The sequence below is a fragment of the Ornithodoros turicata genome, chromosome 4, assembly GCF_037126465.1.
Source record: "Ornithodoros turicata isolate Travis chromosome 4, ASM3712646v1, whole genome shotgun sequence".
Taxonomy (NCBI): domain Eukaryota; kingdom Metazoa; phylum Arthropoda; class Arachnida; order Ixodida; family Argasidae; genus Ornithodoros; species Ornithodoros turicata.
In genome coordinates this window covers 6,275,463-6,298,748 of record NC_088204.1, presented here as the reverse complement: position 1 = coordinate 6,298,748, position 23,286 = coordinate 6,275,463, and the positions used below count along the sequence as shown (strand labels likewise).

General features: G+C 47.0%; 1 protein-coding gene across 1 annotated transcript in view; it reads right to left on the bottom strand.

The window, feature by feature from the left end:
- LOC135390867 (pikachurin-like) overlaps nucleotides 1–14,749 on the bottom strand; it is a 91,970-nt gene extending 77,221 nt beyond the window's left edge. The window contains exon 1 of the mRNA XM_064620813.1: nucleotides 14,402–14,749. Within this exon, the coding sequence (XP_064476883.1) occupies nucleotides 14,402–14,540 (139 nt within the window). The 5' untranslated portion in view covers nucleotides 14,541–14,749. The remainder of the gene's footprint in view (nucleotides 1–14,401) is intronic.
- Between the last annotated feature and the right edge of the window lie 8,537 nt (nucleotides 14,750–23,286).

Sequence of the window (23,286 nt, the reverse complement as noted above, 5' to 3'; positions counted from 1 at the left end):
AAATAACGAGCGCCTCCCACTCATTCACACGGTGCACGCAGTTTGTAGGCGGAATCTGACAGATACTTGTAAAAAGGAAAGTTCTTCGATCGGTGCACCCGTTCGCGAATTATTTAGCCCGGGGATTTAACTGAAACACCCTGTACAGGATATAAGCCTCCGTCCTCACGGGTCTGCAGGAGTCCTCCTCCATAAGCAGTTCTACTCGGTGATAGTACGTTGTGTAAATATATCTCACGCACAAGGCAGCAAGAAAAACCAGAAGCAGAAAAACTGTGTCTCTGGTTTTTCTTCCTGTCATCATGTACCAGCTAGCCTGCGCTCCCTCACTGCTATCGAGCACAAAGCAGACTCCGTATTCTGACAACGGCACCAGCACGTTCAGTGCATTCATGCACGTTATCTGTATTTCGTGTGAGAACTGTCTTACAGACCTGTTCACTAAGAGTCCTAAAAATCTGGAACCATTAGAAAAAACAAACAAAAAAAAAACAGTTACCTACAACGAACCACACGAACCAGTCCATCAGATCTAACGTCATCCCGATAGGCACGGCAACAGCAATATAACGTGAAACAACAACTTCTAACAACGTTTCAGTGGACGAATGTGCACAGTACCGTCAGACTCAGACCTCCCCATAACAAACTGAATCATTAACGTCATCATGTTCGCTGTTTCTGACTGGCCTATAGAATCACGGAGTCTGGCAACGTAACAGAAACCAAAACTTTCGTCCGCACACACGAGAAACAAGCACCGCGTGGTGAACGTGTTTTCATCTTCCGATGCTGTTTCGTTGTGAGCGGGGAGAGACGGGCTTGGGAACGTGACTCGGTCAGCACTTTGAGCATCGCCTTCCGGCGAGGCTTTTGTATTATGCAATTCTCGATACTGCTCCAAGGGAAGGTGCGTGCAGAATCAGCTCACGCTCTGGCAACATCGGATATCCCGCTCTTATTCTGCTGCTTTTCTCCCTCGGGAGAGGCAAAAAAAAGAAAGAAAGAAAAAGATAGAGAGAGATTGTGGTGCTGGATATACAACTGGGCGCAGACGCAAGAATGCTGACGGACTGATCTGGCTGTGCGAGGATATTGCGATGAATGAAGTACCCCGATAAGGTACAGCTTGGGACAAAAGTTTACGGAACACAGGGGTGTCGCATTTCTCCGTTGGAGCTGAACCCTAGCAGCTGCAAGCGGGAGTGGACACACATACTGAGAGATGGACAGAATAGTCGGTCACCCGTTTCTTATTCGATCTCTTCCTGGTACTACACTCTTAAAAATGGACTTCACCACATAGCACGCTCCTAGCCAACCATCATCCCGAATGACAACGTTCTCGCCCCCGATTTGTTGAAAACGAGAGGCGGAGCCTATTTTGTGCCATTATGTACGGCAAAAAATAGGCTCCGCCTCTCGTTTTCAACAAATCGAGGGCGAGAACGTTGTCATTCGGGATGATGGTTGGCTAGGAGCGTGCTCTGTTGTGAAGTTCATTTTTAAGAGTGTAGCAGAGGGCCGCTCCCGATGAAGAAATACGCCAGTGCCGTGTTCCGTGAATTTTTGTCGCGAACTGTACCTTATATCCTCGAAAAGAGAAAGGTTCGTTACCAATAGGGCACCCGATTTCAGTGCCATCAAGCTTAAAATGTTGTTTTGTGCCGCCTTTGTTGTTGATCCCTTCGGTTTACAATCCTCTTTTTTTTTCTTTCAATCATCATCATCATCATCACAGTCCTTGAGATGGGGCTGCGAAAAACTTGCAAAGCTTTCCGCGAGAGAATTAAACGGTCGACAACTGAGCGGATTCCGTACTGATGATACTGCGTATTTATCCGAGATCCTCTCGTCTCTTTGAAGCACGTTGCGAACGGTAACGTAAGGAAGCTTTCTTTCTTCTTCATTTCAGATTTGTGTTCGGTAACCAGCATTACACGCTGAACGCCCTTACCGGCACTGACAAAAAGAGGTGCGAACACCGTCATCATATTAACGAGCCCTCGGAGGCAATCCCTCGACGCAAAGCGTCTGGGTTGATGTTTAGGGCAGAGCAAAAAGTGCCTCTCAGGATTTCGTTTGTGGTAGGGCGTGTTCTCTGAAACCAGATGAAAATGGGTTTCCTTCTTTCTTCCTCCCTACTGCTTTTACTTGTCATTGTTACTTTCGGAACACCCTGGTAGTTGTATGGTTCGCAATCCACTCTTGACCGTGCTTTGCAGTTGTAGGACTCACGACGCACGAGACGCAGGACGCACAGGACACTGGAGTCCTGTGCGTTCGCTCACTCACTAAGATATACTATTACTGCGACTACCATAGATAAAAGAAAAGTAACGGTAGTACCATCCTATGGTGTTCAAAAAAAGAAAAAAGGTCATCCACTTGCATATGTGTAGCAGTCAATACGCTATGCAAGTAGGCCAGCCTTTCGCGCATCCCTCAGCTTTTCCCTTTCCCCTCGTGCACGCAGAACGGTCTCATTGGATCGCTCTCAGAAAAGGTACCACAAAAAATGCGTGTGAAGTTCACGTTGCTTCACCAGCTCGCGTGGCTCAGTGGTTAGCGTGCTTGCAATATCACGTCGAGACTGGGAGGTACCCGGGTGCCGGTGCCCGGTTGTGCTGTCTGGGGTTTTTCCTGAGTTTTCCTCAGAAGCTTTCAGACATATGTCGGCATAGTTCCCTTAGAAGTCAGCCCAGGACGTGACGTTGTGAGGCCATCATGTGAGGCCGACAACGGCGCGAGCCCTTCACCACCACCACCACCACCACCACGTTGCTTCATCTTTTTCACCATATAGTGTTGTGGCCCGTCTGCGAATACCTCCTTCTGCTTTTTAAGTGGACAGACGCTTTGTCACGTGCTTTCTCCAACCTATTTCTTTCTCTCCTGCACTCTTAAAAACGAGCTTCACCGCATAGCACGCTCCCAGCCAACCATCATCTCGAATGATATCGTTATCTGCCATGATTTGTTGAAAACGGGGGGTGTACGCCTTTTTTGTGACACTTATGCTGTTCATAATTGTCACAAAAAAGGCGTACGCCCCCCGTGTTCAACAAATCAGAGACGAGAACAATATCATTCGAGATGATGGTTGGCTGGGAGCGCGCTATGCGGTGAAGTTCATGGCTAAGAGTGTGCGCAGAGACGTACTGTCGTTGCGTGTACAAACATCCCTCAGAGGCCGCTGAAGCAGAAAAAAACAACGTCGATCCCTGCTGCAACACGCACATAGTTGAGCCACCGGAGACTACGTTTCGTTGCGCTCTTCATGTGCCAGCGCTGTGCTTCGCTGTGCTGGCCACCTCCCTGAACCACACCACACGTCAATAATCGACACAGACAACGGTGAAGAGATCTTGTAACCGGCGGTCAATCGCGTGAAGACTCGTGATCTATACGGCTCACGCTATTGCTTTCCTGCGGCGAAGACGCGGCTTAGCGGCAGGTGTTCGTCCCGTGTGGAATGCATTTCCGCTACGGGACTCGATCGCCTCGCACAGCGCCGTTCTAGTCACCGGAAAGACCCTTTCTTTTGTATACGTCATAAATTTTCAGCGTCACTTTTCGCGAGAAAACTTAGTCCCGTTTTACAGACGAGATCGTTCTCTTCGTGGTCACGTGTTTCCCGAGAAAAGTTCCAAGGTGAAACGGCGTGCGCTGAATCAGGTCTGCCGATTAGAGCCGGGACCGTTCCACTTGCAATAGGATAGGCATTGTTCCAGCATGGCATTTCTATGAAGCAAGTCACACTGCCGCCATCCGGCACGTTCAGCGTAAATGCGGTACATTGTAAGCACACCGACGTATCGCCTTTGCGTACGTACGGGACAGCGTGGTGGTTATGCGCAATGCGCGAAGCTTTCTTTATGCACTCTTAAAAATGAACTTCACCGCATAGCACGCTCTTGGCCAACCATTATGTCGAATGATATCGTTATCGACCCTGATTTGTTGAAAACGGGAAGCGTACGCCTTTTTTGTGACAATTATGAACAGCATAAGTGTCACAAAAAAGGCGTACGCCTGCCGTTTTCAACAAATCAGGACAGATAACAATATCATTCGAGATGATGGTTGGCTAAGAGCGTGCTATGCGGTGAAGTTCCTTTTTAAGAGTGTGGATAACGTTAAAAATTGGGCGGTTTGGTACCCCATTCTTTGGTGTTGTCGCTCGTTTTCGTTTCGCAGCACTGTTTTTTTTTCTTCTCGATTTTAAGCTTTCTTTATGTTTTGCGTGTGCGCGGAACCACCAACGCTATATCTTATACCCTACACTCTAAAAACAGAACTTCACCGCATAGCACGCTGTGCGCCAACCATCGCCACGAATGATACGGTTATCGCCTCTGATTCGGAGAGAGCGGTGGGCGTACGCCGTTTTGTGGCAATTTGGATATATGAAAATTGCCACAAAAAGGCGTACGCCCCCCTCTCTCTCTCTCTTCGAATCAGAAGCGATAACTCTATCATTCTTGGCAATGGTTGGAGCACAGCGTGCTATGCGGTGAAGTTCTGTTTTTAGAGCGTAGCCACACGGTTAATGCATTAAACGTAATGGCATTTACTTTACCTCCTAACCAACCGTAATCTCGAATGACATGATTCTCTCCCCTGATTTGTTGAAAACAGGTGTAGTACGCCCTTTTCTCATACAGTTATGTTTTTAGAATTGTCACAAAAAGGCGTACGCGCCTCCTGTTTTCAACAAATCAGGGGAGAGAACGATGTCATTTGAGATGATGGTTGGTCAAGAGGTGAAGTAAATTCTAAAAGCGACAAAAAGCCCCAGCGCAACGAAAGGGACAAAGGACGGGACAACACAGTGTGTTGTTACAGTGCTGTGTTTGTCTCGTCCTTTGTCCCTGTCGTTGTCCCCTCACGCTGGGGGTTTTTATCGCTTTTAGAATGGATCACCAACCCGCCCGGATGTTAACTTTATTGGTGAAGTAAATGCCATTTCGTTTAATGCGTTAAGTTTGCCATGTGGCAACGGTATTACGTACGCAAAAGCGATAGAGCACGAGGCACAAAAACTCAGTAATACATAAACGATGTTACGTAAAAGCACGTACGATGATGTTACGCTTGTTACTCAAACTTTATGTAACTATATTGTTATATGTATAGTACAAACACCTCACACGAGGAATTCGCTACGTAACATTACTACTAACGATAATTCGTTATAAGCTACGCAGATAGGTGAGCTGTCTGCGCAGCTCCATAATCTCCCTCTCTCCCCTGTTGCCCGTGGAGAGACCTCATTGGTCGACCTATGGAAGGAAGATGGGGTGTTGGAGATGGTCCATTGGTCCCCTCTGACTAAGTGCGTAGTACGTTATAGCCTTTGCGTACGTAAGGAATAGCGTAGTGGTTCTATGCACTGCGCAAGCTCCCTTAAAGTTTTGCGTATGGAAAGGCGGTAGCGTATGACGCACCAAAAAATCACTATGTTGATTGCGGCGCCATGTTCGTACGAAGCACGTGGTCTCTGTAATACACGGCGTGACGCCACGTTTCTTTGTTTTTTGTTTTCTTCTTCTTTAGTTCCCTCTCTTTTGTTTTGGCTTTTGCTTTTCCTCTTCTCTTTTTACGGAATAGTAAGTCGACCTTGCGTTTTGAGCGGCCTTTCCTATGTATTCTTCGAACAGACGCGTACTCGCCGTTGAAGAACCATTCCTCAAAACTTTCCTCCTACCAAAGTTAACGTACACCACCAATGTACGAGGCCCCAAAATGAAAGCCCGTTCCAGGAAAAAAGATCCCACACCCATGCAGCTTAACGACGGAAAAGCGCTAAAAACGAAAGATGTTGCATCATAGATGCTAGACTAATTGGCTGTGTGCCTTATTCTCTACGTTGCTATTGAGTCGGCATGAGGCTTAGAAAAAGAACACGGGTGGGCGTTCCCTCAACTGAGCCTTTCCAGCACGCAACACTAATCGCAGACTCACGCAAATGTTTGTCATACTGTGCCACGGCGATTACGCGAGGATTGTCTTCATGAGCTCAGAGCGTGTGCTCCGTTCATGTATATACGTATATGTACTCAGACGGACACTATATTTCTGTACACGTTGCTTAAGTCGAGAGCCTCTCCGCAAACAGTCTGCGTTTACGTTACATGCCTAACTCGTGTTTCATCCGCCCTCGTTGGCTCTGTCGGTAGCGTATTCGCCAGGCTGATCCCAAGATCGCGGGTTCAAACCCGGCCAAGGGCGGTGGCGATAAGGTGGAAGGGTACACAAGTTGCTCGTACGCGCGTCTTCCGCGAGGGACGTTAAATGTGGTATGCCGAAATGTCAGCGCACGTTAAGAAATCCTCAGGTGGAAAAAAAAAAAAAAAATCCACAGACCCGACCACTGCGGCGTTGCTCATGCTCGCAGTTGTCTCACTACACTGTTAAAACAGAACTTCACCACATAGCACGCTCCTAACCAACCATCATACCGAATGATATCATTCTGCGTCATTATTTGTTCAAAACAGGAGGGAGGCGCCTATCTGGGACAGATTATCTTGTCCCAGATAGGCGCCTCCCCCCTGTTTTGAACAAATCATGACACAGAATGATATCATTCGGTATGATGGTTGGCTAGGAGCGTGCTATGTGGTGAAGTTCTGTTTTAACAGTGTACGTAAAGCTCCGAATTATTATTATTTTTTTAACTCCGTGTTAGCGCCGCGAAGCAACTATGGCTACACTCTTAAAAATGTACTTCACCACATAGCACGCTCCTACACTCTAAAAACAGAACTTCACAGCATAGAACGTAGTGCGCCAATCATTGCCGTGAACGATAGGGTTATCGCATTTGATTCGAGGAGAGAGGGAGGCGTACGCCTTTTTGTGGCAATTGCCATATACCCAAATTGCCACAAAAAGGCGCACGCCCGCTTGTCTCCTCGAATCCGAAGCGATAACCTTATCGTTCGTGGCAATGGTTGGCGCGCAGCGTGCTATGCGGTGAAGTTCTGTTTTTAGAGCGTAGCCAACCATCATCCCGAATGACAACGTGCTCGCCCCAGATTTGTTGAAAACGGGAGGCGGAGCCAATTTGGTGGCATTATGCACGGCACAGAATAGGCTCCGCCTCCCGTTTTCAACAAATCAGGGGCGAGAACGTTGTCATTCGGGATGATTGTTGGCTAGGAGCGTGTTATGTGGTGAAGTTCATTTCTAAGAGTGTACGGACGGCGTACAGACGTGAACAGGTGGAGAGAGGAGAGCAGGAAGGAGTGGGGGACAGAGAGGTTAGTATGCGTCATGGGCCGACTTCAGGGGAACTGTGCCGACATTCGTCTTGGAAGACTTTGGAAAACCAAGGGAAAACCTCAGACAGCACAGCCGATGACAGGATTCGAACCCGTGTCACCTCGCAGTTTCAGTGGAAAGCGACCATTCTAACCACTATACCACTACATCGTAATTCTTACAACTCGTGTTTCGAAGGGTGAGTTGCGGAAAATATTGTCCTTTTATTTTTTTATATTTATTTTAATCAAGCGTGCATAGGAACGTATTGTGCTGTAACACATCAGTTGTAGTGACTGTTCGCTTATAGCCAAACTCGCACGCTCTCGATTTTCAGTTGTTTAGCTCTCCACGTAGTCACGAGGAGCATATTGTCACAATCTGCTTGACAGACATGAAGTGGCAGTTACTTACACTATACTTATATCAGTTTACCGCGAGTCTCGGAATGCCTCTACATTCATGTATACAACAACAACAATTAAACTTGTCTGTTTGGGGTGTTGTATTTCCCCACTGCACGTGGGTCCATATGACTCGATTTAGCGTGACACGCGCGCGAAGACAGCAGGGCAAGGGCTTACAGCTCGCCCTGTATAAGCCTGTGGCTATTAGAAAAGTCAAAAGTGATCGAAGAGCCAAGCGCTGCTACCTGGCAGGATAGCGCCAAGGTCTAATTTGTGTAAAACTTGGCTCGTTAGACAACGATAATGTCATGAAAAATGCAAGGGGAACGAGGAAGAGGACGGGGAACATAGAAGAAAGAGGAAATAAACGTTGTCGCTTTTGCACCAGGAATTAAATAGCCACTACCGCTACATGTGATGCGGCAAGACCTCACTCCTCTTGAAAGAAGAAACTCACTGAAAAGGTTAGCCAGCTATATAGAACTTGAACCCACATCCTCTGGATTACCGGTCCAGGGCTCTACCAATTCAGCTACACTCTTAAAAATGAACTTCACCGCATAGCACGTTCCTAGCCAACCATCATCTCGAATGATATCGTTATCTGCCCTGATTTGTTGAAAATGGAGGCGTACGCCTTTTTTGTGACACTTATGCTGTTCATAATTGTCACAGAAAAGGCGTACGCCTACCGTTTTCAACAAATCAGGGCAGATAACGATATCATTCGAGATGATGGTTGGCTAGGAGCGCGCTATGCGGTGAAGTTCATTTTTAAGAGTGCAAGCTAACACACCTTCCAAGCGGCTTCCAAGGGTGCGTCTTCTGAAGGGACGAGACACAAGCACTCGACGGGGTCGACGCAAGCGGCATAAGATGAACACGACGGTAATTAATGTTCTGAGGCTACACTCTTAAAAATGAACTTCACCACACTGCACGCTCCTAGCCAACCATCACCCCCAATGCCAACGTTCTCGCCCTAGATTTGTTGAAAACGGGAGGAGGAGCCTATTTTGTGCCGTGCATAATGGCACAAAATAGGCTCCTCCTCCCGTTTTCAGCAAATCTAGGGCGAGAACGTTGTCATTCGGGGTGATGGTTGGCTAGGAGCGTGCTATGTGGTGAAGTTCATTTTTTAAGAGTGTAGAACACGGAATGACGGTGTTTTTGTCCTTTATTCTGTGTTCCACACTCTAAAAACATAACTTCAACGTATAGCACGCTGTGCTCCAACCATTGCCAAGAATGATAGGGCTATCGCTTCTGATTCGAAGGCAGAGGGGGACGTACTCCTTTTTGTGGCAATTTGGATACAGGAAAATTGCCACAAAAAGGCGTACGCCCCCCTCTCCCTTCGAATCAGAAGCGAGAACCCTATCATTCTTGGCAATGGTTGGAGCACAGCATGCTACACTCTTAAAAATGAACTTCACCGCATAGCACGCTCCTAGCCAACCATAATCTCAAATGATATCGTTATCTGCCCTGGTTCGTTGAAAACTGGAGGCGTACGCCTTTTTTGTGACAATTATGAACCGCATAAGTGTCACAAAAAAGGCGTACGCCTCCGGTTTTTAACAAATCAGGGGCGCGAACGTTGTCATTCGAGATAGTGGTTGGCTAGGAGTGTGCTATGAGGTGAAGGTCATTTTTAAGAGTGTATGCTGTGATGGTTCTGTTTTTACAGTGCAGCCTCAGAACATTAATTGCCATCGTGTCACACCTCTTGTTTTCCCACGCAACTTAGAACACGTTCGAGTCGTCTTCTCTATGTTCTTTCTTTTTTTTTTCCCTTCTTTCAAGCCATCCATCAAGTGCAATAACAATCATCACATTAGAACGAACCAACAAATCCCGTCTGCTCTGCGCCCAGAGCAATCCCACGGCTCATCAGTCCCAACCCAAAAGCCGTCCAATACCCTCTCTCCAAACAAATTCCCGATTACCAGGGCCACCAATCACCGGCAAAGAAAGCGCGCCGTCACTAATGGCCTAAACCAATAATCACTCGGCAAAAAAAAACACACGCATAACGTATAGGGATATGCAAATTCCTTTCATTCCTTTTCCTTCCGAAATTCTTTCCGGCTCTCGACGCTATTTTCCATCAAGCCCTTTCCTTATCTTCTTCCGCTTAACCATCTCAGGCGCAAGGATGAAAATCAGACTACAATCGGAAAGGGGATAGGGGGGTGGGGGTGGGAAGGGAGGTTATGTTTGCCTTTTACAACCTTCTTAGCGTTAGATCGAGATCTGGATCCCAGATCACGCACAAGCAGCGAATCTACTGCCTTTAAAGGAACTCCTTTTCCCCTTGTACCACTACGTGATGGAGGCACTAACGTGATAAAACACTGCAGAAGGAAGGCACACCGAAAATTCCTAACTTAATATTCCGTGAAGAGAGGGTGAAAGGAAGAAAAAAGTTTGCTGCACGCACTTTATCGTGAACCCTGTGAACTTTGCGAAGGCCGTCTTATAGAAGGCTGCGCTAATTAGAAGAACGCCGTGCAGTATGCCATATTTAAAGGCCTTTGTTAGGCGCAGACTGCTATTGTTATCCTCGTTGCAATGCGAGTAATATTACCCGAGGAAACGGGACTAGAAATGAAGCCATTTCATTGCCTAACTTTGTGTATAAAGCAGGTAATTGTCGCGAGTCTAGTCTTATTTGGTTAGGTACGAATTCCGTTCCACGGGGACTTCCTGCTGGAATGAAAACGTGAATATATAGTCTGTTCTATACCAGAAACAGGGATTTCATTTGGGTAATCAAGACGCGAAGTTCTCGGCATATACGGAGGCGTTTGAGATTTGGTGCGGGCGAAAGAAAGGTATCAAGGATGTTGTAGAGAATGCATGGTGCGGATAATTTTAATTACCAGTACAAGCAGTGCGCTTTATTTGCGAGGTATTTCAAATACAGACAACAACAACAACAACAACTTTCTTTTGAGATGATTTCAAATAAAGAAATATGTGTTGGCCTCATTAAAAAGGAGTTTTGTATCCACCCTGTTAGTTTCGTTAAGCATCAAAAGGCCGCTTACATATACACTCTAAAAACAGAACTTCACCGCATAGCACGCTGCGCGCCAACCATTGCCACGAACGATACACTCTTAAAAATGAACTTCACCGCATAGCACGCTCCTAGCCAACCATCATCTCGAATGATATCGCTACCTTCCCCGATTTGTTGAAAACGGTAGGCGTACGCCCTTTTTGTGACAATTATGAACAGCATAAGTGTCACAAAAAGGCGTACGCCTCCCGCTTTCAACAAGTCAGGGCAGATAGCGATATCATTCGAGATGATGGTTGGCTAGGAGCCTGCTATGCGGGGAAGTTCATTTTTAAGAGTGTAGGGTTATCGCTTCGGATTCGAGTAGAGAAGGGGTCGTACGCCTTTTTGTGGCAATTTGGGTATATAGTAATTGTCACAAAAAGGCGTACGCCTCCCTCTCTCCTGGGATCAAATGCGATAACCCTATCGTTCGCGGCAATGACTGGCGCACTACGTGCTATGCGGTGAAGTTCTGTTTTTAGAGTGTACCCGAAATAGATGCAAATATATAGCAGACAGTCAACGAAAGCGACACAACAAATGCATTCACCATGTGGCGCTGGAAGGCGCTTCGTGACGCGTTTCGCAGCAAGGGGGCGTGCTTGCTACACGTGATATCGGTCACGCTAATGTGACCGCATAGTGACCGTTTCATGCAGCCGTGCGAAGCCATTATCATTGGTGAAATCGTGCACTATGCGTTATGAAAGTGTGATTCGGATACAGCCAGAAAGTTTTAGCAATTTCAATCACAACCGCTTTAACATATTGAGTAACGTGCTAGAATTCCCTCCCAGCAGAAATTGGAAATGATTGGAAATAATCGGAAAACTGGTGATACTTTTTGCTAAACAGCGCCTAATTTACTTCTAGCATATGTACAAGTGACACAGTGTAGACTTTCCGGCCATTGTATGTATATGAATTTGTCGAGCAGCCATGCACTCGCGTACCAGGAAAACACTTCCTTTGAACTCCGTAGCTCAGATGATAGTGTGCTGGTCTACTGACGTTAAGATCACGGATTCGATACCTGGCAGTGGACGCAAGGTGCGGTAGGCAGGGAAGGGTAACGGTAATGGTAACGGAAACAGAAACGGTATATTACCGAAATTGGAGATGGTAACGATAACGGAAACAGAAACGCATACCACGGTCTTGCATTACCAAGAAACAGGAACGGAAACGAAAATTATCGTCCGGTATTGAATTCGGGTAATGGCTATTCCTGTTGTGCGATGGAATTTGAGTGACTTTTCATTTTATTTTTGTATTTTGATGACTCCATTCCCTGTAATGCTCTAAATAGTACACGAGAGCATGGAAAGAAAGCGCAATATTGGATCTCGAGGGTGCATGCCTCACCATACCTACTCGTCCCAGTCCTCATAACTCCATGACATCAACACATATAAGACTTACAGAACATACACTCCACGCACTCTACTCCACCATAGCACGAGGATGACAACGTCCGATTAATATTTATTTATTTTTTTGTTTTTCTTTTTTCATTTCACCGTGGTCGTGGCAGCATTGTTTACTACTGAGAGCGTCCGCCTATGAATGCGACATTGGATGAAGGTTACGCCCATCTTGGGTTGCTGGACTCAGAGTGACTGAAGACAGAAGACTGACTGAAGACATGTTCCTACATTTCTTTTAATTACATTAATTAATTAATTAAATTTACATTTAAAAAATCTTGCAAGATGTGCGCATCCCAACGACGCAAAATTACTTGTAGAGTGTGTACGCGTGTCACCGAAGCAGCACTTGGGCAAAACAGGGTGCTGACAGAGCAGGGCGGGCTGTCCTCCCGCAGCTCTGTCACAGCCGCTCCATTACCGGAAACAGTAACGGGAACTTAACGGAAACGAAATTGAAAAGCTGGTATCAGAAACGGATAACGGAAACGGAAATATAGCAGTAAAGAAAATGGAAACGGTAACGAAAATACGTCCGCTATACCCCTGGCGGTATGTAGCCAGTACACTCTGTGGGAGATTTCTGTGCACGTCAAACGACCCCGGGTCGTCGAAGGGGGCGTGCAGCCTCTGTTCCTACCAGGGTTGGCTACCAGAAACGGAAACGAGCAACGGTAATTACCGAAATTAAACAGGAAAACGAAAATGGAAACGCAAACAAAATTGTTTTAGTTTCCACTACCAGAAACCGAAACGGAAACGAAATACAAAAGCGGTAACGTTAACGGAAACCAAACTCGCAGGACGTTTCCCTCAGTGGTTTCGCGTTAATATGAATTAAATGTATGCCCCCACTATTCTTCCAGTCATCATTCATTCATTCGTTTATTTTCGAGACTTCCTTTCGTGTTGAGCCCACTGCGCAGCAAGAGGGACGCGAAAGTTTTGGATGACGTGTTCTTTTTGCGCACAAGCGGGGACTTCTGAAACTTAGAGGCATGTATTTCCGCAACCTAGAGAGGCATCCACTTGCGATGTATAAGATTCGTGACGAACTTTGCATGAAAGTCTTTAGTGTTTGTGTTTGGTGTGGCTGTCCTTTTGCATCCATTATGTAACTAGAACATCTGCCATGAAAAAAGCCAAAGCCAGACAGCACGAGTTCCGGATGAGAAACAGAAACCAGTACCGAAATTACCTCGGAAACAGAAACCGCTACCGAAAACCGTCCAGAAACGGAAACAGAAACGGAAACGAAAAGCCGAGTTTTTTCAGTTACCGGAAACAATGATATTTTCGGTAACCAACCCTGGTTCCTACACAAATATCAGCTGACTCACATTACGCATAAATGTTTCCCCAATATTACACATTCTTTGAACGATCTATACGTTGTGCTATCACTTTCACTGTCACAATATTTCACCGTTGAACGGCAACAAGACGGACGCGTCATTGTATTGTTAGCGCACAAGTGTCACAATGGCTGCGAGGATAATACCTGTCATTTACATACAACCAAAACAAATGACGTTCTGCGCTCGGCATGCGCTTAGATAGCATTACATGTACTTACACCACTTTGGGAACGCAAAAGGAACCCATAAAATGTAACAACTTTGTAGGTATATGTTAATCCAGATTGAGAATCAGATTCTTCCTGTAATTCGAACCAGGATTCAGAGAGAAAACTCGACGAGACGCCGTAAACGACCTCCGTGATTTTTTTTTCAGAATAACTCCCATGTTTTCTTTCCACACAAAAACGTCAAGAAGGTATTCCCACGAGCACCGGTCGTTTTGTTGTCGATGTTGCTGTCCCTGACTGATGATGCGAACGCCCACGTGAGTGGTTCATAAAATAAAGGGGAATATTATTTCTTGCTGTATGCATGTAGATACACCTTTACTCCTGGTGTACGCTCATTCTATGCAAACATTTACCCCTGTACAGGGAGCCTTCTGTTCGGAATATTGACGCCTTCCGAAGTCATATTTACCCCCCTCTACTTGCTGTCACCGGATTGATGCGATTTCCTTATCAAAATTTCTCATCACCCACAATTTATTACCGAGGCTCCTTACGCATATTTTACTCTTAACCGAGGACCAGTTCAAGTGAGGACCAGCGCTTGACGTAATCTTGAGGCCTAATCACTCTCCTCCTCGCCCACAGCGCGCGATACCGAAACATACTCGCGCTACAATTGAAAACACTGCGAACTCACCTTGAAAGGCAGCTTCAAATCCAACGTTTTCTGCAGCTGCAGCAACAACAGCAGCCTGCGTTCGAAGTAGTAATGCGGCTCCAAGCAAAACCGTTATCAAACGCGGGGCCATCTTGGGTCGATACGGCGGCGGCGGCATGGCTCTTACGCGCACTCCGAAACCTGGCGCATTAAATTGTCCTCGTTCGTCCGAGTCCACAAAAATCCTTCACCGGTCGTCTGCGAGGGTTAACCTGTCCCCAAGGCAGGTTTTCATCCTGCAAAACATAGCACAGCCCCTGTGAAATGAACGCTGAACGAGCGCGATCACAGCGTACTACCACCGGCGCGACCGCTTAGCTCGCTGCGCTAGTTGCACTCGTACTGGAGAAGTCGGTTTACGTATTTGGCCACCAGGGGCGGCGCGCTCGCGATGGGCGCGGCCATTTTGGTTAGGGATCATTTTTTTGGAGGGGGGAGGAGGTAGAGTCACGCGGTGCCCTCAAAGAGTTTGTTATGCAGTGGAACGTCGGGGCGATTGTTGATGAGAGGTGGGGGCTGAAGTGGCTTCGCGGTTGTCTTTGCGAAGACAAACATGTCACTCTTGATTGTTGCGGGGGTAGAAGCCGTGGCTGGCGTGACGAGCCTAATATTCGCGGACCGGGAACGCCATCGGGTGAAATGTAGAGCAAATCTTCAGAGATCCTTGATGTCGCAACGTTGTTTGCGTCGGGTCAAGTGAAGTGACATCGGTCAAGACAAGAGTGGTGTCACTTGGGAGAGTATACATAGGAGAGGGGACTGAGTCGCTTCACATAGAGACACACTCTTAAAAATGAACTTCACCGCATATCACGCTCGTAGCCAACCATCATCTCGAATGATATCGTTATCTGCCCTGATTTGTTGAAAACGGGAGGCGTACGCCTTTTTTGTGACAATTATGAACAGCGTAAGTGTCACAAAAAAAGGCGTACGCCTCCCGTTTTCAACAAATCAGGGCAGATAACAATATCATTCGAGATGATGGTTGGCTACGAGAGTGATATGCGGTGAAGTTCATTTCTAAGAGCGCACTCGCCTACATATTATTGTAGTACCGACCTCGTAGTTAGTAAAGCTGATGAGCGATGAACAATGCACTGGCTACTCTTGAATAAAAAGTAGTTTCTTCATTTTCCCTGCATTATTCCCCTTATTTTTCCATTGATTACGTGCATTACACTCTAAAAGAAAATTAATTAGGGAGTAATCACAGCTTCTGCTCTCCTAGATTGAAATGGGCCTCTATTTCAGCTTCCTCGCCTGAACTATACTTACAACCAGTGCTAATGGGCTCTTCCAATCAGTACCTGAGTTCCTAAGAGCCCTAGTTATTTAGTCCATAATGGGTCTACTGATTATGACAAAGCATGTAGTCCCCCAAATTACTAAAAATATTCATTTTGTTTTCTAAAAGTGTAGCGCAGAGGTCTCGTACGCACAGTGCACAAAAAAATAAGAATAAAAAAGACTTGACGAAAAAGACGCGTTGCTGAAGCCAAGAAGAAGAAGAGCCACGCTGCTCTATGTCCCGCACTGAACTTACGCTAACGCAGCAGCATGAAAGAGGGCAGAGCACATACAACTCTCACCCCCCACGACGAAAGACGAATGGACGCTGGAACAAAGGTGGGCATGGTGGGGGTGGATGGGGACGGCTAACACGAAAATATGGTGTTTCTCTCTGTGTGTTCAAGTGGCCCGTGTGCTGCTACTCAAAGAGGGGGGGGGGGGGGGGAGGAATGAATAAAAAAAAAACGTCACGTGCCACGTCATGCTTTAGGAGCGTCTATTGATCTCCAGTCTCCCCCGTGCATCATCGCCAGGTGATTTGTATCGCCGTCACTCCCAGCCGCGCGCACTTTGGAGCCTCGTCATTAAGCGTTTCCATGTAAAGTTTTCCCGTCCTCCCGATAGGCAGCCGTGCGTGTCGCTGGCACGAAATGTCATTACGTAATGCTACCCTGCGGTGTCTTACTTAATGGCGGCATGTCGCCAGCTGAAGCACAAAGGCTCGACATTCTTTGAGAGGCACGTTGTCGAGAGCCAAGCGAAAAATGATGCGGTGTTCCATAATAAGCAATGCCCCGTCAATTGCTATAGGATGCCGGGTGGCCCTGTTCCGTAAGTACACTGTTAAAACAGAACTTCACCACATAGCACGCTCCTAACCAACCATCATACTGAATGATATCATTCTGTGTCATGATTTGTTCAAAACAGGGGGGAGGCGCCTATCTGGGACAAGATAATCTGTCCCAGGTAGGCGCCTCCCGCCTGTTTTGAACAAATCATGGCACAGAATGATATCATTCGGTATGATGGTTGGCTAGGAGCGTGCTGTGTGGTGAAGTTCTGTTTTAACAGTGTAACTTAGTAGTGAGTTTTAGTATATGTTACACTCTTAGAAATGAACTTCACCGCATGGCAACCGCATGGCATAGCCAACCATAATCTCGAATGATATCGTTATCTTCCCTGATTTGTTGAAAACGGTAGGCGTACGCCTTTTTTGTGACAATTATGAACCGCATAAGTGTCGCAAAAAAAGGCGTACGCCTCCCGTAAGCAGAGAAAAATACATTCTATCCCATAGTATCATCGCTGAAGAGCACCTCCAAAAAAGGGAACAGCATCGCCCGGTTGTGCCACGAAAGCTGCAATCGAAAGTGAAGAACGCGAGATCAGTGATGATGAGGTCGCATATATGACGCAGCAAGCAGCATAAGTAATGTGTTTCATTAGATCGGAAGGGCTCTTGGGAAAACGATACGGCAAAGAAAGCTGTCAAACGAAAGGCCGACAACGCGATGTCTGTCACTCCAAACTCAATCAGGTGACGGGCTTATCATGCTGTTGGAACTGTCATCCTGAATGCCTACTGATTTAATGGAACTCAATAACTATTAAAGGGACACTAAAGTGGAAAAAATTTCTCCCAGCTCAATGAATGATGGCGTTACCTTGACATCAACACAAAAGGAACGACCAGCAGCATGGCCGAGAGGGTTAAGGTGTCCCGCTCGTTGGTGGTAGCCAAGGTCCTGCTGAAGACTGGGAGGTGGTAGGTTGGAGTCCTACCGCCAGCTGCGTTGTCTGAGGTTTCCCCTGGGGTTTTCCGAAGACTTTCCAGACGAATGTCGCCCCCCCCCCCTGAAGTCCCCCTGACGTCGGCCCAGGAATAACCCATACTACCTCCCCCACACAGCTCCTTCCTGCTGTCCTCTCTCCATCTGTCCACCTCTGTACGTCGCTCATAGCCACAGTTGCTTCGCGTTGCTAACACATAATAATAATAATAAAAAAAAAAGAACAGGACTCACCCATTGCGACATTCGTGATTCATGAGCGAAAGAAACCGCAATTTAAGCTTTCCCTCTCCTTCTCAAAGAAGACAGACGACGCGGAAAGGCCTGTGATTGGTCTCCTCAAACGATCTCCAGGCGATGATTGGTCATCGTTTGAGGAAACCAATGAGAGCCTGCTCCGCATTTTCGGCCGTCTTGAGAAGGATGTTTTTTTGTTTTTTTTGCGTCCTTTTAATACGTGCGGTATGCATATAACGTGCGGCCGATGATGCCAGCAACCTGGGTGCGTGATACAATTTGCCGAGACACTTGAGGAGACTCAATGAGGATCGTCTGACAGGAAAGGTGTGCCATGTGCTGAGACTCCATACTCTTAAAAATGAACTTCACCACATAGCACGCTCCTAGCCAACCATGATCCAGTGTGACATCGTTCTTTCCCCTGATTAGGTGCAGACGGGGGGCGTACGCCATTTTTGTGGCATTATGCAGTTCATAATTGCCACTAAAATGGCGTACGCCCCCGTCTGCAGCTAATCAGGGGAAAGAACGATGTCATCCGAGATGATGCTATGAGCGTGCTGTGCGGTGAAGCTCCGTTTTTAGAGTGCAGGTAGGACAAAATTATGTTCTCTCGAATCCATGTCGACGTACACTCTTAAAAATGAACTTCACCGCATAGTACGCCTTTTTTGTGACAATTATGAACAGCATAAGTGTCACAAAAATAGCGTACGCCTCCCGTTTCCAACAAATCAGGGCTGATAACGATATCATTCGAGATGATGGTTGGCTAGGGCCGTGCTATGCGGTGAAGTTCATTTTTAAGAGTGTACACTCTAAACACAGATGCTGGTAGTGATGATGATGATGGAACTGTTAGCTGTAGTCGGTCAAACTTAGGCGGGCACGTCACAAACGTTGGGATGGGGGGGGGGGGGGGGGGCATCGGGCGTCCTGTGTCGACTTCACAGACGCCTGAGGAACGCACAGGGAGACCACTCAGACAGCACAGCCGGCGACCGGATTCGAACCCGGTTCACCTCCCGCTCCCATTCTCGGCGTACACTCTTAAAAATGAACTTCACCGCAGAACACGCTCTTAGCCAACCATCATGTCGAATGATATCGTTATCTGCCCTGATTTGTTGAAAACTGGAGGCGTACGGCTTTTTCGTGACAATTATGAACAGCATAAGTGTCACAAAAATGGCGTACGCCCCCCGTTTTCAACAAATCAGGGCAGATAACGATATCAATCGAGATGATGGTTGGCTAAGACCGTGCTCTGCGGTGAAGTTCATTTTTAAGAGTGTAGAAGGCTAGAAACAGAACTTCACCGCATAGCACGCTGTTCGCCAACCATTGTTACGAATGATTTCGCTTCGGATTCGAAGAGCGAAGAGGGCGTACGCCACGTCGATTATCTATCCAAATTTACAGAAAAAGGCGTACGTCCCCTCTCTCTTCGTATCAAAAGCGATAACCTTCTTACCTCCGTTGCATCATTCATTCGTTCATCATGGAGCCAGACATACACTCTTAAAAATGAACTCCACCGCATAGCACGCCCTTAGCCAACCATCATATCGAATGATATCGTTATCTGCCCCGATTTGCTAGAAACGGGAGGCGTACGCCTCCTGCTTTCAACAAGTCAGGTCAGATAACGATATCATTCGAGATGATGGTTGGCTAGGAGCGCGCTATGAGGTGAAGTTCATTTTTAAGAGTGTACACTCTAAGAACAGAACTTCACCGCATAGAACACTGTACACGAACCGTCGCTACGAATGATAGGGTTATCGCTTCTGATGGGAAGAGAGAGGGGGCGTACGCCTTTTTGTAGCAATTTGGATATATGAAAATTGCCACAAAAAGGCGTATGCCTTCCTCTGTTTCCCAATGACAAGCGATAACCCTACACTCTTAAAAATGAACTTCACCGCATAGCACGCTCTTAGCAAACCATCATCTCAAATGATATCGCTATCTGCACTGATTTGTTGAAACGGGGGGTGGGGGCGTACGCCTTTTTTGTGACACTTATGCTGCTCATAATTGTCAGAAAAAAAGGCGTGCGCCTCCCGTTTTCAACAAATCACGGCAGATAACGATATCATTCGAGATGACGGTTGGCTAGAAGCGTGCTATGCGGTGAAGTTCATTTTTAAGAGTGTATCATTCGTTACAATGGTTGGCGAACAGTGTGCTATGCGGTGAAGTTCTGTTTTTAGAGTGTACGCATAGCTGACAATTATTTTTCGTTCGGTAAACGCTCATTTGGTGGGACGAAGACTGTGGACTGCTTTGGGCTGCTCGCAGAATGTTGCTGCGACGACACAATTGGCCAATTTCGCAGGAAGACCCTCCTGCGGAACAAACTCTGTTCCTTCCCGACAGATAATTAACTATTTCGACTGTTGCATCAGACAAAAACAGCAGGACGGTTTGTTTCCCCGTTAATTACTCGGATGCAGACGATGCGCGCACCATTTCCCCTGTTGGCCCTTGTCTGTTGGCAGACGCACATCCATTAGGTTTCCGGACGAATTCTACTAAAGAAGCTTTACAAGCATTGCGCTTGTCCTATCCTACAGTTGGCAATACAACTTTACATACTCCAACTTACCCGCTTGCAGGCAAAGGCCTCGTCCTCTGAGGTTGTTACATGAAATTTTGAGGAAGACGCGGCTGGCGGTCTGGTCCTCAGACTGCAGCCGTTGAACGTTCTGCTACGCAGTACGATGTTACCAGCGCGGAGAGGCCAGAATCATGTAACTGAGTTGCCCGTTCCGTTGGAGGAGGACATCAGGATATAAGGATGTAAGGGATACAAGGGAAAGAAAAAGCTCGTATTTGGCCCACAGGATGTTTGAACAAAAAGAAAGAAGAAAAAAAATTGAGCAAGCATCAGGGAGTTTGTATCGCATTTTGATGGCTCACTTCGTTGCAATGGAAAAGCATCAAACATAGTAACGCATTGCATCTACACTCTTAGAAATGAACTTCACCACATAGCACGCGCCTAGCCAACTATAATCCCGAATGACAACGTTCTCGCCCCTGATTTGCTGAAAACGGGAGGAGGAGCCTATTTTGTGCCATTATGCACGGCACAAAATAGGCTCCTCCTCCCGTTTTCAACAAATCAGGGGCGAGAACGTTGTCATTCGGGATGATGGTTGGCTAGGAGAGTGCTATGTGGTGAAGTTCATTTCTAAGAGTGTACGCTACTGCGAAAGTGCATCGAAAACAGAGACAGGATAGAAGGACAAGGACAGTCCATAACCAAACCGAACATGCTCTGGAAGGAGGACGGTGAACCACGTACACTTCAGAGAGATGAAAATTAAACCATTAGGGAGATGAAAATTACCCCACACAACGCACCCTCTATCGTTACTCGTGACAATTATTATCTGGTGACACAAAAACGCCGACTTATCATCATCAGTTCTTGGCGCGCGCGCGCGCGCTAAAACGCTTCTGGGAGCGCAGCTGCAGGCGTCTGCTAATCTCGCGGGCAGAAATTGTGAAGCAAATAAACAAGCGGGAAAGACGGCGTCTGCACCGCAATCCGCTGACGAGTGGGCAAAGTACCCAAACAGAAGGGCATCGTAATTGAATTAGGCGCGCGACAGAGCTCCTCCATTCCGCGCTTTAAAGCGAGCGGAAGGCACGTTACTCTTCTACCAGAATTGGAATTCCGCTCCGTTACCGGGGAGACAAAAAAGTCCGGCGCCAAAGTTTTCGCTTCTTTCCTCTTCTCGAGGGCACTGCATTGGAGGGAGGTATAGTGAGAGTTGAGGTTGAAACAAATCTTCCTGAGCTGTCCACAACCACCAAAGATGTGTCGGAGTCAGGGTGTTGAACCGAAAAAAAGTTTTTCGGTTTGTTTCGGGTTTGCGTTCTTCCATAGAGGTTCGGTTTCGGTTCAGCTGCGGAGTTCACATATATCGGTTCGATTAACCGGTTCAGAGGCTGTAAACCGGTTCGGAACCGGTTCCAGGTTCTAATGCTGCAAAATTACAGGTACACTCTTAAAAATGAGGTGGGGGAGGGGGGGGTGTCGCGGTAACTTGCCGTTGTTGGCCGCACTCAAGTGGGACCGCACATCAATCACAAGCTTTGATAAAAGTAAAGATTTAGTACACATGCACGGCACAATTGCTCTGCACCTCCGTTCTCATCAAACAAGTAGCTCAAGGTAAAAGTCGGAAGCACACTAGTGCCGTAAAGCTTGCGGCAAAATCGTTAGTAGTTGGCGCCTGCTGCAACCTAACTACTGCAGTAGTTTAACTAGTAGTTGCACACTACATTCCTGCAAGTAGTTGATAACTACTTTTTAACTACAATCAGGTAGTTTAACTAGTAGTTTAGCTACATGTAGTTAACTACTCGCTGTCACTGCTAAATAAGCTTCATGTATTGTCCACCAGAGCGTCCCGAGGTAGTCAGGGTAGAGCTCAAGACGGTCAGCCTTGATGAGCAGTTTGCAAGAGAGAAGAACGTTTCACCCGCGCACGATAGGTGGCATCGCCCTCTAAAATACGCCTGAAGTGCGCGTGGCTACCGTGGCGCGGAATCAAGATGGCGCGTGCTCGCTCTTGGAACTCAGTGTCGATACTCTGAAGCGAAGCTTATTTAGTGACTCTCACAAAACCGTGGTCCAGAACTATTCTCACGGCGTTCTGCCATCCCTACCCGGAAATTCCTGGCCGCTGTAATGCACCAGTAACAACAGAGGAAGACGACACTCCTGTTATTGCTCCCTCGTCTATCTTGTGCCCTTGTTTGGATCCAGTGTCGCGGCAGCCAAAGTCCTTGATACGGACAATAGGTAACGCCTTGGGAATCCACTTTCAGAGACGCAATGGAGCCTCCGTCGTCATCGCTGTTGTTACATATTCGCTGCTGAATTGTTAGGTTGCGTTCCAGCGTGATGTTACTTTTCCGCAAAAATGCGTTCAACGAAGAATGCGTCCCTCGAGTGGGACTGAGGTTCACAACGGTTCTGGCCCCGCTTGCGTGCCAGAGACGCCAGACTCCATATTAAACGGCACGGAAGATATCATTACGAACCGATTCAATTTCTGTTTTTCTCTTTACGTGTCGTCGCTTTTGGATACGCTCGATCTACTTTTGTATATTTTTTTTCTCATTCAACGCTTTAATGCGTTTTTTTCCCTGTAATGTGTTATCAATCTTGTTATCAATATGTCTTTTTGCGTGTTTGTTATTCACCCGATACCTGCTCGTTCCATGTAACGCCCTCCCTAGTGTCTTTTGGGAGTGGGTTGGAGAGGAGGAAAGACAGAAGTCTGGATTTCTATCAGCACCCACCGATAGCGGCGTGTCATCCACATGTACTCTCTCTTGTGCTAAACGGTGTGTGGAGCGCGTACTTCCTCAGTGCCACTCTTTAGGCTGCTGAGCGTCTCTGGATCCACACTACAATTGTTGCATACTACCACTGAACACCTGCGATAGACTTTTGAAACACAGTTGTTCTTTCGATCCATTTTTCGCGCTCCATCGTCCTGATAGAGCAAA